The sequence below is a fragment of the Monodelphis domestica genome, chromosome 1 (genome assembly GCF_027887165.1).
Source record: "Monodelphis domestica isolate mMonDom1 chromosome 1, mMonDom1.pri, whole genome shotgun sequence".
Taxonomy (NCBI): domain Eukaryota; kingdom Metazoa; phylum Chordata; class Mammalia; order Didelphimorphia; family Didelphidae; genus Monodelphis; species Monodelphis domestica.
Window position 1 is genome coordinate 736,383,245 of NC_077227.1, and position 14,169 is coordinate 736,397,413.

At 52.9% G+C, this 14,169-nt stretch overlaps 1 protein-coding gene across 16 annotated transcripts in view; it reads left to right on the forward strand.

The window, feature by feature from the left end:
* Positions 1 to 14,169, forward strand: part of DYSF (dysferlin) — a 279,243-nt gene that overhangs the window by 213,116 nt on the left and 51,958 nt on the right. For all 16 annotated transcript variants that reach the window (XM_056814043.1, XM_056814044.1, XM_056814045.1 and 13 more), the window contains 9 exons: positions 3,192 to 3,290; positions 4,183 to 4,311; positions 4,599 to 4,754; positions 7,839 to 7,930; positions 9,283 to 9,453; positions 9,624 to 9,766; positions 10,150 to 10,289; positions 11,294 to 11,382; positions 11,726 to 11,821. In XM_056814043.1, coding sequence (XP_056670021.1) covers positions 3,192 to 3,290; positions 4,183 to 4,311; positions 4,599 to 4,754; positions 7,839 to 7,930; positions 9,283 to 9,453; positions 9,624 to 9,766; positions 10,150 to 10,289; positions 11,294 to 11,382; positions 11,726 to 11,821 — 1,115 coding nt within the window. The remainder of the gene's footprint in view (positions 1 to 3,191; positions 3,291 to 4,182; positions 4,312 to 4,598; positions 4,755 to 7,838; positions 7,931 to 9,282; positions 9,454 to 9,623; positions 9,767 to 10,149; positions 10,290 to 11,293; positions 11,383 to 11,725; positions 11,822 to 14,169) is intronic.

Below are 14,169 nucleotides of genomic sequence, written 5' to 3' on the forward strand. Positions count from 1 at the left end.
GGGGAGGTAGAATTCGCACCCATTCCTTCCCGCCCCCGGGGCTTGCCCTCTGCTCTCTGCCACCCTGCCTCTGGCCCGCTGGCCATCCAGGCGATGCTGGTCTGCCCATCACAGCAGGCCCCTTCCAGCCTCTGCTTGGCCGCAGCCACCCACCGAAGCCTTTCCCAGGCGGCGGCCGGCTCGGCCTGGCCAGGGCCCGGGCCTCGGTGACTCATCCGTGCCCCATCCAGAGCCTCCATCAGAGAGGAGCGGGGCGGGCGGGGAAAGCAACCCGAGGCGGGTCTGTGAGCCGTTTGGAGCGATGCGGGCGCCTACGTTACGGTCCTGCTGCTCCGAGGAGCTGCAGTCCGCGCCGACATCGGATCCCGGCTGTCGGAGGCCAGAGCGGCTCCGGGCGCCCCCCACATTCCTGTGGTCTCCGGGGCCCCTCCCCCGCCCGCCCCACGGGGAGAGCTCAGGGCGCGCTGCTGCCTGGCAGGAGCCCCAGACCCCGAGGGGAGAAGCCGGCCTCCTCCAGGGGAGGTCTGGAGCCTTCCGTCCTCCCCTGCCACCCATCCCGGCCCCGAGGGGACCCCGGCCCCCTGTCCTGACGCTGCCCTGCGGGGACGCTCAGCGCCGCTCTGGAGGAGACCCCCGGCCGCCGTGCAGCCGCAGCGCGGCTCTTCTTAAGCCTTCAGGAGTGGGCCCGCGGAAGGGGATCCCCCTGGCAGCCGGCGCCAGGAGCCAGCTGGCACGTGTGGGCCGCGTCCCCTCTCCCTTCCCTCCTCCAGTGACCAAAGGCCATCTCGGGGCTCTCCAGACTCGTAAACAGACCAACAGAGTCCCCAGGTTCTCGGGCGACGGCCGCGTGGCTCCGCTTTTCTCCGTCCTCCCCTGGGAGCGCTCGGTGGTCACCCAAGGCCTTGGCCGGAGGGCGGCTCTTTCCAGCTCCCGCGGAAGGCAGACGGAGGAGGCGACCGTGTGCGCGAGGACTTCCAGGAAGCGGGAGGGAGGAGTGGTCCGGCAGCGTCCTCGGCCGGGGTCCGGCGGCGTCCTCGGGCCGCGGTCCGGCGGCGTCCTCGGCCGGGGTCCGGCGGCGTCCTCGGGCCGCGGTCCGGCGGCGTCCTCGGGCCGCGGTCCGGCGGCGTCCTCGGGCCGCGGTCCGGCGGCGTCCTCGGGCCGCGGTCCGGCGGCGTCCTTGGCCGGGGTCCACACGTCCTCAGGCCGGGGTCTGGCGGCGTCCTCGGCCGCGGTCCGGCGGCGTCCTTGGCCGGGGTCCGCACGTCCTCGGGCCGTGGCAGCGGCTTTGCCCCAGAGGATGTGGAGGACCCCCCTGGGATGGGGGCAGAATGGGAGGAGCTCCCGCTCCGGAGCCTCAGGGCCTGGTCCCGGCTAGCCCAGTGACCTTGGGGAACTCGCTTTGCCTTCTTGGCCTTAGAAAGTCCATCTGCCGGGGAGGGCGGCCCGAGAGAAGAGAGCGTGACGAGGGAGGTGGAGGGATGGAGGGTCCAGGAGAGTGAGTGGCCCCACAGGGCTGGATTAGGTGGCCTGCACGGTCCCAAGAGCAACTTTAATGTACCATCCTGGGGGCAGCTGGTGGTTCAGTGGACTGAGAGATGGAAGGTTCTGGGTTCCAATCTAGCCTCAGACATTTCCTAGCTGTGTGATCCTGGGCAAGTCACCTAATTCTCCTTACCTGGCTCTTCCGGCTGTTCTGGCTCCAAGCCCAGACTTGATATTCATTCTAAGACCGAAGATAAGGGTTAAAAAAAAGAATTTAGTTTGATTCAACGTACATTGAATTTAACAAGCCTACTATGTGCAAGGCATGGGGGATGCAAGAGATGGAAGGAAAAGCAGACATCCCATTGGGGGAGCCTAGGCACATCTGCATTATCCAAAGCATTTACACACGTGTTCAGACACGCTCGATTCACGCTACAGAAAGTGCCCCCGCTCGCTGTGAGGCCTGGGCCGCTGGCTGAGAGAGTCCGGTGACGGGCCCCCGTTGGCCCGCCTCGCTGCCCTGTCCCTGCATGTGTAGACGGCTCCTTGGCCCATGTTCCCTGGGCGCGGGATGGGCATTTCTGCGTGTTGGCATGTTTGCATGTACACATGACACACGCATGTTTGTGTCTGCATGCCGTAGTGTCCGGGGCATGCAGTAGCTCCCCGTGGTGCTTTGTCGTCTCGGGGACAGGTCAGAGCGGCCTAACGTCCTCCCATCTCTCGCTGTTTCTTTGGTGCTGCAGAAGACCCTTCTGGTGAGTGGGCAGCCCCTGCCCTCTGCCCCTCGTCGGGAGACGCCTCCTACGTGCCAGGCACGGTGCTGGGTGCTGGGGAAACAAGGCTCGGCGGAGCTTTCCTCGCCCATGAAATGGGGGCCACAGTGGCGCTTTAATGGTTCGAGAACCCGTCGTCGAGTCTGGGTCTTTTTCCAGCTCGACTCCATTTGGGGGTTTCTTGGAAAAGATAGTGGAGTGGTCGGCCATGTTCTCCTCCGGTTCGTTTGACAGATGAAGAAACTGAGGCAGAGTGAAGAGATCTGTCCAGAGTCCCATAGCTCGCAAATGTTTGAAGCCAGATTTGAACAGGAGGATGAGTCTTCCTGACTCTGTGCTCCGTGACTCCTCCTGACCGACCCATCTCGAAAGAGAGTCTCTGTAAAAGGCTTAGCCCAATGCCTGGCACATAGTAGGTGCTTTATGAATGCATGGCGTTATTATTCTGGGAGCTGAAGGTCTATGGCTACCCTTAGGCTGGCACATAGTAGGTGCCTTATAAATGCGTGGCATTATTATTCTGGGAGCTGAAGGTCTTTGGCTACCCTTAGGCTGGCACATAGTAGGTGCCTTATAAATGCGTGGCATTATTATTCTGGGAGCTGAAGGTCTTTGGCTACCCTTAGGCTGGCACAGTGAACTAGAGGCTGGCGTTGTCTGAATACAAGATGGCGCCACAGGAATGGGGCGTCCGTCTCTAGGAGAGGGGGCTGGTGGAGGCAGGAGGTAGCCCTGGCCAATGGCTGAGTCTGTCGCTCCTTAGTACGGTCCCTCGGAGCTGACAAGGCCTCACGTCAGTGGGGGTAGGTGCCCTCAGGGAGGACTTGGTGGAGCGGGGTGGTGGGCAGGGCAGGTTTCCCGTCTGTGGTCTTTCTCACCCTGGCCCGCTCTTTCTCTCTTCCTTCTTCCCAAATCTGGTCCCCTGTTCAGGAAGAGGAGTTCATCGATTGGTGGAGCAAATTCTATGCCTCAACGGGAGAGAACGAAAAGTGTGGCCCCTACCTGGAGAAGGGCTTTGACACCCTCCAGGTGAGTGTCGCTTACCCTGAGCCAAGGCGGGCCCTTTGGCGGACCCTTTGGCGGACCCTTTGGCGGACCCTTTGGCGGACCCTTTGGCTGGCCCTTTGGCGGACCCTTTGGCGGACCGTGGGGACAAGAGCGCGTGGTCCCTGCCCTGGAGACGGCTCGAGAGTCTAGATGGAGAAATGGGTACACATGAAAGAGGAATGTGGGGTGTGGGCAGCGAGAGTTACCGCCGGGCTTTACAGGCATCATTGAATAAGGTAGGATGTTAGAGGAACCTCCACCGTGCCCCTAGAGGTCGGCTCTCCGGGCGCCCTTTCTCAGGGCCTGAAATGAAGGGGAAACCATCGTGGGCTAGTCCTACTGATCAGGAGATTTCGCCTTCCGTGGAGCCTAAACCAGAGGAGGGAGAGATCAGTGTAGGCTGGGGCAATCATGGAAGACTTCTTGGAGGCGTGGGCCTAAAAGAACGGGTAGGCCTTGGCTGCAGAGTGGACAAGTTCTTTGTAGGCCCCAAGGACCTCCAGCTGTGCAGTGTTCAAAATCCGCTTGATTTAATGTTTAATATTTAACATTTAATATTGCTCTATGTTATGAAATTTGATTGGAATGCGATTCCCCAAACACGGGCCACAAACACCCCGCCTTCTGCTCCCTCCAGTCGTCCTCCCGTTTTCCTCTTCTGCCCCGCACAGTTTTCCCTTTACTCCCTCTAGACTCCCCTTTCTCCTTCCCTCATTTCTCTTCTCTCTGCCATCCCCCCTCCTTTCTCTCTCCTCTCGCAGCCCCCCTGGAGCCCCCTGACCTGGTTTTCTTTCCGCGCTCCCCTTTCTTCGTCCTCTCCTCCCTCTGCCGTGGTCCCCCTCCCGTGTTCATTCTCCCCCCATTTCCGTGGCAGGTGTACGACACTGCGTTGGAGAATGTGGAGGGCTTCGAGGGCCTGTCTGACTTCTGCAACACCTTCCAGCTGTACCGGGGGAAGACCCAGGAGGAGCTGGAGGACCCGTCTGTGATTGGGGAGTTCAAGGTAAGCAGGCCCGGCCCTTGGGTCTGTGCTTAAGGGGCGAGGGGCTGGGCCTCGCGGGCGGGGGTCTCGGGCCTCGTGGGGAGGGATGAGGGGCCGGCGATGGCGACAAGAACGCCCTCCGTGAGGGGTCGGTGGGGAGGGTGGCGGGATGGGCTTGATGGGAGGAATCTCCGCGGCCGTCGCGATGACACGCTTTAATGGTAACCTCCGTGGCGTGGAGGTGTTGGCAAGCTGGCTGGCAGGGAGGGCGCTCTTGGTGCTCAGGACTAACCTCAGTGTCTTTGCAGGGACTGTTCAAAATCTACCCCCTTCCAGATGACCCGGCCGTCCCCTTGCCCCCGAGGCAGTTTCACCAGCTGCCTGCCCAAGGGCCCCAGGAGTGTCTCGTCCGAGTTTACGTCATCCGTGCTTTTGGCCTGCAACCCAAGGACCCCAATGGAAAGGTACCCTCACAGCTCCCGGGCTTCCCCCTCGGGATCAGGGCCTCGCTCTGAGGAGCAATGGCATCTTCCTGACTGCGGGGGGACCGGCTGTCTAACTGGGGACACGGGTGTCATGACACAAGGCAGGTCAAAATAGAATCGGAGGAGAGGACGGACACATCCCTTGGTGTGGGCTTCCTGGAGGAGGTGGCCTTGGGCTGGGCGAGAAAGCCTGCCGAGAACTGCAGAGGAGGAGGGGTCATTTTTCTGAGAGGTGAACAGTATAAACAAGCCACATGTTCAGGGAACAGTGATGAGGCGACCCCAGTCTCAGTCAGCCTGGACCTGGTCTCTCGTTCTGTTCTGAACTCTTACAACGGTGTGACCCTGACTGAGTAACTAAGTCGTGCCATCTTTCTGACGTGCCAGCTTAAAAACCCTACTAAGTGTAAGCTGTTATGAAGACACGTTCTGCTAGGGCATGTGGCCTTGATAAAACAACCATCAGAGTGGGCAGAGCTTGGGGGCTGGCGTCGGGAAGACCCACGTTCAAATCCTGCCTCACATACCTCTTAGCTGTGTGATTCTGCTCATTTAACCTTCCTCAGCCTCAGTTTCGTCATCTGTAAAATGGGGGTCAAAGAGGGAAGAGCATCAAATGACCAGTATTGAAGATGAAAAGGGTGATCTCACCTCTAATGAAGAGGAAATGAAGGCAATTATAAAGAACTATTTTGCCCAATTACATGGCAATAAATATGACAATCTAGGTGAAATGGGGGAATGTTTGCAAAAATATAAATTGCCCAGAGTAGCAAAAGAGGAAGTAGAATGCTTACACAATCCCACCTCAGAAAAAGAGATTAAACCAGCCATCAAGGAAATCCCTAAGAAAAAATCCTCAGGGCCAGATGGAGTCACCAGCGAATTCTATCAAGGTTTGGAGAGCAGCTCGTCCCTTCCGGCCCTCTACAAAGTATTTGACGGAATGAGCAAAGAGGGAGTCTTGGCAAACTCCTTTTACGACACAACGTGCTGATCCCCAAACCAGGCAGGTCAAGAACAGAGAAAGAAAACTACAGACCATCTCCTTCAAGAGCACAGATGCAAAAATCTTAAACAGGATAGGAGCAAAGAGAGTGTGACCGCAAGTGATCACGAGGGTTATTCCCTGGTCAGGGTGGGGGTTATACCAGGAGTGCCAGGATGGCTCAGAACTAGGAAAACCATCCACAGTTCTGACCATTTCAATAATTAAGCCATCAGAAACCACATGATTATCTCAATAGAGGCAGAAAAAGCCTTTGACAAAATACAGCCCTCATTCCTACTGAAAACACCGGAAAGTATAGGAATAGAAGGGTCTTTCCTAAAAATAATAAGCAGTACTTATTTAAAATCATCAGCAAGTACCATCTGCAATGGGGACAAGTTAGAGGCCTTCCCCAAAAGATTTATTAATAGGGCAGCTATGTGACAAGGAAATGACTTTAAAAGATTGATATATATTAATTTAAGGTCGCCAAGGAATTCAGCTATGTAATTCCTAAGTGAAAACTCAAGTCAGCAGTCAATCTTTTATGGAGTTTAATTACAACAGGAGGAAGAAAGGAATTAGAGATAGAGAGAGAGAAAAGGGAGAGAAGGGAATAGGGCTTAAATACCCCTTCTGTTTAGGCTGGGCCAAAAGGCCCAAGCCCTTAGATAGCTGGGGCAAAGAAAAGAGATCAGTCCCTATTACTCACGTGACCAAAATGGAGAAACAGTCTCAGAGGCCCCCACCTTCAGCTTCCTTCAGAGCAAGCTTCTCAGAGCACCTCTCCAACCACTCAGACAAACTCCTCAACCACCACCCCTCAGTCTTCAGACCCCCCTCTCTTTAAGGAAACCATCCAAGTTCCCTCCCCTCAGTTCTCACATCTACCAATCACTGTCCATCAATTTCCCTGTGCCAATGGAGGCTCTAGCTTAACCCAGGACCGCCCAGAGGTCTCTGGCTTTGCACATGTCTGTTGAAGGTCATATTTTCAAATAATTAAATCTTTGATCCTTTGCTACAGCCCTTTCTAAATCCTGTTAACCTGAGTAGGGTAGAGATTGGAATAATTAAATTTTGATCTATGCTGCAGCCCTTCCTCAATCCTGTTAGGACTGAGTAGGGTGGAGATTGATTCCAAGTATCTCCATTGTATCAATTCTAAAATCAATCATGACTCAAAGAAATTCCTGTTCTATGCTTAAGCATAGGTCAAAGTCCTTTCCATTGTTCAGCAAAAGGTTTCTGTCCTAAAGTAATCTTAAGAAGGGAGGAGGGGGAAACTCTCATGCCAATGAGGTTCACATTCCAATAGCCAAGACCCACTATCAATAGGAAATTTTTCAAGTATGAAATTTCCCAATGGTGAAATTTCCAACATTTATAAGTCTAAGAAATTTTGAGGTTTACAGCTAGATGGCTTAGTAGATAGAGATCCAGGCCTGCAGATGGGAGATCCTGGGTTCAAATCACTTCCTGGCTGTGTGGCCCTGGACAAGTCATTTCACTTTGCCTAGCCCTTACCATTCCTCTGCCTTGAAACCAATGAAAGAGAAGGTAAGGGTTTAAAAAAAACCCTAGTATTTATGAAGCATGTATAGTTCTGTGTAAGATCAGAACTTCGAATATAATTATAAGCTGCCCTTCCTACATCCCTTATCTTCAATCCTATTCTAATCTTTATTGTTCTTTATGAACAGGCTGGGAAAGTGGAGGAAAGAGCCTCGAAGGAGTTCAGAGGAGGTAGATGGAATTAATAATAACAGTGAGATGATGGTGGTCATAGTAATAATAATAGAAGGGCAGGAGAAGTAGGGGATAAGAGCATAGGCTCATGGAATATAGGGCGGGCAGGGATCTTGGAGGCCATCTAGTCCGAATTTCTCATTTTACAGAAAGGGAAACTGAGGCCCATGGAGGTTCAAGACCACATAGGTAGTATCCAAAGTAGGATTTGAACTCTGGCTCTAGAGGCAATACTCTTTCCCGGAAACCCTATCACCTAGGAGTATGTTTCAAAAAATGGTAGATAAACCATCGGGGCTGCTTTTCTCTGTTCTTTCCCCTAGTGTGACCCTTATATCAAGATTTCTGTGGGGAAAAAGTCGGTGAGCGACCAGGAGAACTACATCCCCTGCACTCTGGAGCCTGTGTTCGGAAGGTGAGTCGAGGGTGCCTGGCTCCTTGGAGGAGGAAATGGAACTGGGGAGGGGGAGGGGGCAGCTGCAAGTGGGGGCCAGGATGGCTGTGGGGAGGGTGCTAGGGAGGCATGACTGAGGCTCTTGGGTTCTTTCTTCCTTTTCCTTAGGGTGTCCCCTAGCACACCACTTGGACGCACATAGTAGGTCTTTAATCTCCTTGAATTCTAGTGAATTGTGTCTTCTCACACCCAGGAGTTGGAGGGAGGGTCAAGGTGGGGAGCCTGTCCAACATCAACAAGTTCGAGATCAGCCCTTCACTCGTGGGGCAGAGAGAGAGCGAGGCGGGGGATTAAGGGCTGGACTCGTAACTGGCTCATTTTGTGTTGAGGCAAGCCACAGAAAATGTGCCTTCAAACTCGCTTTGAAAGGCAAAACCAGAGGGGGTGTGTGAGGACCTCAGCACAGCATCCATGGGATAGCAGAGATGGAGGGGCAGAGGAGGAGGCTATGGTGGTGAGATCCTCGTAGAAGAAATGCCATCTGGTAGTTTTTTAAACCCTTCCTTTTTGTCCTAGAATCAATACTGTGTGTCGTTTCCAAGGCAGAAGAGCAGCAAGGGGTTAGGTGACTTTCCCAGGGTCTCCCTGCTAGGAAGTGTCTGAGGTCAGATTTGAGCCATTTCTAGGCCTACTTTCTCTCTCCCCCACCCATCATCTGGTATTTTTAAAAATCTGCTTTAACAAAACTATTCTTCCCAGATTGATGCTGCGGGACTACAATTTATTGGTGTCCCCTAAATGGTGGCGTCAAGGGAGCAAAGCTCTGGCTGCCCTTGTCTAGTTGTGTCTCTGATAAGAAGTAGTTCTCATTCTTCTTGTCCTTCCATTCAGCAGCAGACCACCACCATGGCCTTTCTCAGAGCAGAAAAGGAACTCGGTCATTCATTCATTCACCCCCCTAGATGGAGGAGACAGCCTCTGCTGTTATCTATCCATCCATCCATTTCACCTATTAATTAATTCATACATTCATTCTTATAGTCATTCATTCATTCATGTGTCCATAAATTCATTCGATCATAGGTGCATTCATTTATTCACTCACTAAACCATAACTGAGTGCCTGGGCTTAGCCATGGGCAAGGCTAGATTGGAGGGGAGACAGGAGTAGAGGACTTGGCCCTTTCCTTCAGGGAGCTCCGAGTCTAGTCAGGGCAAGAAGATGCACTCCCAAACCTGGCGTGGAGGATGATTCAGCAAGTTCTGAAGGCCTTCAGCAGAGGGGGAAATGCTGGCATCCCTATGGGCTGCCCGAGTCAGGGGATGGCCAAGATGGCCTCCAGCCCTTCTCTGATCATCTCTGCTCCTTGCAGGATGTATGAGCTGACCTGTACCCTGCCCCTGGAGAAGGACCTCAAAGTCACCGTGTATGATTATGACCTCCTCTCTAAGGATGAGAAAATCGGGGAGACGGTCATCGACCTGGAGAATCGATTCCTGTCCAGGTTTGGCGCCCGATGTGGTCTCCCTCAGACCTACTGCACGTAAGTGTTACGTGAGGCTGTCAGAGTCCTCCTGCTTCTCTGGGGGTCCTTCTGTCAATATCAAAGGCTGCGTGCGTGCACACACACACACACACACACACACGAACGCCCACTCGGCCCCATGGTCCTGCCAATAAAGCATCTTCATGTTGTCCCTTCTTGGGCCACAGCTCCGGACCGAATCAGTGGAGAGACCAGCATCGCCCCACTCAGCTCCTGCATCTGTTCTGCCAGCAGAACAAAGCCAAGGCCCCCATGTACCGCCAGGACAGCGTGGTGTTCCAGGACACAGAAGTCACCCTTGAGGACATTGGTGAGTCTTGTCTCCCTTCCGCTCCACCATGGGCAACCCCAGGGCATTGGCTCACTCCCTGGCACTGTCTCCCAGCACTTCATGACAAGAATTCTTGGAGATGAAGGGGTTGCATTAGACGACCCCTAAGAATCCTCTCCTAAACTCTTTCTCGCTCCTCTGATTTTGGACTAGAGCAGAAAGAGCACCTGCTTGGGAGCAAGAGGTCTGAGTTCAAATCTCAGTTGTGCCTCTAACCGGCTTGAGCATGAATGAATGGGTCCCTTCCTTTCTCTGGGCTTCTTGGCTTATCTGTAAAAAGACAATCCCTGCTGGTGTCTAAAACTGGCGCAGCTCCTTGCTAACCCTGACCGGGGGTTCTTCGGTCTTCTTTTTGGGGTCAGAGAATGGCAAGATTGCGAATCCCCACCTGGGTCCAGTGGAGGAGCGGCTGGCACTGGCTGTCCTGAGGCAGCAGGGCTTGGTACCCGAGCACGTGGAGACCCGGTCTCTCTACAGCCCTCTGCAGCCAGACATTGAGCAGGTAGGACAGTCACCCAAGCCCCAGGCTGGACGCAGCAGAGGAGATTAGAAGGGTCCCCTGGGATGGGCCCATCTTCCTGGTTTCGAATAGTCCCGGAGGAGCCCATGGTCACTATTGCTTCTGCCGTCCTTTTTTTTAACCCCTCACCTTCCATCACGCAGAAGAGTGTCAAGGGCTAGGCAATGGGGGTGACGTGACTTGCCCAGGGTCACACAGCGGGGAAGTGTCTGAGGCCTGGCTCTCCATCCACTGAGCCACCTCGCTGCTCCCTTGTTTATGCCATTTTGGGGGGATCAGGAAGACTCTTAAGCCTCTGTGCCATGTACTCCTGCCCAAGGAACTGGGAAGGAAAATCCAAAGGATAAAACCATCCCTTTTCTCAGGGACCTCACAGTCTGAGGGAGACAGCAATTGTGTTGCTAAGTCTGTACGGCGCAAATGTAAAGACAAGAAATGTAAATGCAGGGATCCCTCCTACGGGGCGCCTTTTCCCGTCACCATTTTGATAGGTTGCAGGTTAGCATAAGAGAAAAAATGGCAATTTGGGGGGTTTTGCAGAAGCTGCAGGAAAAGTTTAGAAACCCAGAAATACATAAACTATATGAATAGTATTGTGGGACGTCAGCTATAAATCTATACAGTTTCCTTCACTGTCAACACCCCGTAAGAGACAAGGAAAAAGCTTGGAGCTTCTCTGGGCCAAAGGGAGGGCCGGCATTTGCACACCGCTTCTCAGATTGTGGGCCCCCACCCCCATGGCATGAACGTGATTCCCAAGAGGGAGCCAGCCGTTCAGGGGGAGCAGAAGGATGGGCGCTGCCTTCCGAGAGACCTCGTCTAGATCGATGTCCGTCTCACTGACTTCCAGCACAAGTCAAGGCATGGCTTGTACCGTCCTCTACGCCATTTCACCATTTTTTCAGTGGCTTCTTAATCGAGTCTCCCGTGTGCTAGGAAGGGACTGCGGCGGTGTTCTTGTCTCATGGGGTCAACTCTCTCTGCAGGGAAAACTACAGATGTGGATCGACCTGTTTCCAAAGGCTCTTGGGCCACCTGGACCTCCATTCAAAATCACACCCCGCAAAGCTAAGAGGTGACGTTCTCTTCTGCACCCCGGGCCCTAGCTCTCTGTCGGGGGGGGGGGGCTGATTGTCCAGTCTTTCTTTGGTTCAGATCTGAGATGAAGTGGGAGCCCAGGGGAGGGGTCACTCCAAGGACCGACTGAGGGGGTTGGTCTTTGTATCGGTGTTTGGTCTGGTGCTTGGGGTCACCTTGTTGAGACGAGCATTTTTCTGGGAAAAGCTGAGCGCCCCGGGAGGCTCGAACCCGAGGACCCTGGCTCTGTGGGCTTCCTGCTCCCCCAGGGCCACTTGGAATCTCTTGCCTTCCTGCCACATTGAGCCCAGGGCTCATGTGCCGCCTCCTCTTCTCACCAGATTTTTCCTTCGATGCATTATCTGGAACACCAAGGATGTCATCCTGGACGACCTCAGCATCACTGGGGAGAAGATGAGTGACATTTATGTGAAAGGGTAGGAATGGCCCCCGTGGTCTCACCATAACTCCCCGGCATGAGTGGGGTGTCTTCCTTCGTCATCAGCATGAACGAACATTTATTAAGTGCCTACTGTGTGCTGGGCACTGTGCTAAAGCCACAGGATTATAAAGAACAACAGAAACGGGGTCCGTGTGCGTGGGGAGGGACCTTAGAAGGTGCTACTTGGAAGGTCCAAGCGGCACAGAACCTTGGATGTGCCATGTTGGAGCAAAGAATACAACATGTCAGAGCCAGAAGAAGCCTCAGAACAGTAAATGTCAGAGTGGGGAGGGGTCTTAGAACAGGGGATGTCAGACCTGGTGAGGAGGGGTCTTAGAACGTGTCTTAGGAATGTCAGAGCTGGGAGGGACCTTTGTAATAATTAAAATAGTGGAAGACTTAAATTGTAGTAGATATAAGAGTGGATGAGTAAATTGTGACTGCAATGTCACAAGACAGTGTCTTGTTTTAAATCAAATATAAGGTGGTTGCCAGGGAAATATTCCCCATTATGAAATATACCCAAGTCAACTGGGTTTTATAGAGATTTTAATTCATACAAGTGAGAAATTTAAAGAAAGAGAGAAAGAGAGAAAAAAGGAAATAATGAGAAAAGGATAGGCCGGCCCAGGGCAGCCCTGGCCAACCCAAGCCTAAGCCTTAAGAGAAAGATCAGTCAGTCCTTAATCACTCACCACAAGATCTGTCCCAAGCAAGGATTCAGAGGGACAGAGTCTCCTCAGAGGGAGTTCCAGCCAGAGTCAGCCTTCCTCAGACTGTCTTCAAGAGACTGTCCCCTGCTCTCAGATTCTCATCTCCTTATAAAGGGAATTTTCTCCTATGTCACCTCCCCTAAGTTCTCCCATCTACCTTAGAACACAGAATGTTAAGACCTTGAACGAGGAACTTAGACCAGAAGAGATGGCCTGAATAGGGAGCCAGACCCTACCCTAGAGGGACTCCAGGCAGTGCCTTGCTTCCTCTTGACCTCTATTTTCGTTATCTGCAACATGTCAGAATCAAACGAGGTTCTTTTCTGTCCAGCTCTGGTATTCTAGGAGCCTAGGATCTAGGGAGTGAATAGAGATGGCCGAAATAAGCTAATGAGAACCTGCCTCCGAAAAGAGAACTTAGAATTTCAGAGTTGGGAGGGTCCTTAGGAAGTAGAGCTTAGAAGGTCAGAGCTGGATGGAACCTCAGAATATGTAATGTTAGAACACAGGAAACAGAATGTCACAAGCAGAATAAATGAGGAGCCTGGCCTCTGTCCTGTGAGGGGCAGATGCAGCCCCTTTCTACCCCGAGGAAACCCCTAAAGTGATGAAGGAGGAGAGAGACTAGTCCCCTGCCTTCAAGGAGTCTCTAATGTGATGGGGAAGACCCTTTGCCCCTATCCTCATGGAACCTCTGGTCTGCTGGAGGACACACAAGCCCTACTCCCAGGGAGCTCCAGTAGTGCCTTTCTCTGTAAGTTTTCCGTATCCCCCTCACCAGAAAGGAGGGGACCCGTCTGAAATGGGTAGTTTTCTTTTAAAGAGCTCAGGAAATTAAGGAAATTAAGAATTCCAGCAGCTCGTCTCTTCCCCTTAGCAGCTTTTACGTTTATGACACGTTCTGTTATGCCAGTGGCCAGTGGAGAATTCTTCCCCTTTCAGGAGCCCCCTTCACTGGCCTGAGGCCCTGCTTGTACTGCTGTGTGCAAGGCAGACTGTGCTGAGGAGTTCAGTAAAAATCATTCTGTGAGGCAGTCTACAGTGGCCCAGCCTACCTAGGGGACTTCCCTTTGAGTCAGCCTCACGGGTGAAATTCCCTCTTAACAGGAAGGATAAAATGGTTGTAGGTTGAGGGAATGAACTAAGGATTTTTTTTCCCCCTTTTGGCCTTACACAGACTCTTCCTTACAGGGCTTTTAAATATGAGATCATAGAATTTGGAGCTTAAAGAGAGCTTAGAACATAGAACACAGACTGTCTGAGCAGGAGAGGAATCTAGAACATGAAAAGTCAGAACAGAAAACTTAGAATTTAGAGTTGGGAGGAACCATACATAGAATGTAACACTATTTAGAAAGATTGAACCAGACAGAACCTTGGAATATGGAATGTTAGAACATAGAATACAAAATGTTGGAATTGGAAGGAGCCTTAGAACCATAAATGTCAGAGCTGGGAGGGAGCTTAGAACAGGGAATGTCAGACTTGGGGAGAAGGGGTCTTAGAACTTGTCTTAGGGATGTCAGAGGTGGGAGGGAGCTTAGAACAGGGAATGTCAGACTTGGGGAGAAGGGGTCTTAGAACTTGTCTTAGGGATGTCAGAGGTGGGAGGGAGCTTAGAACAGGGAAT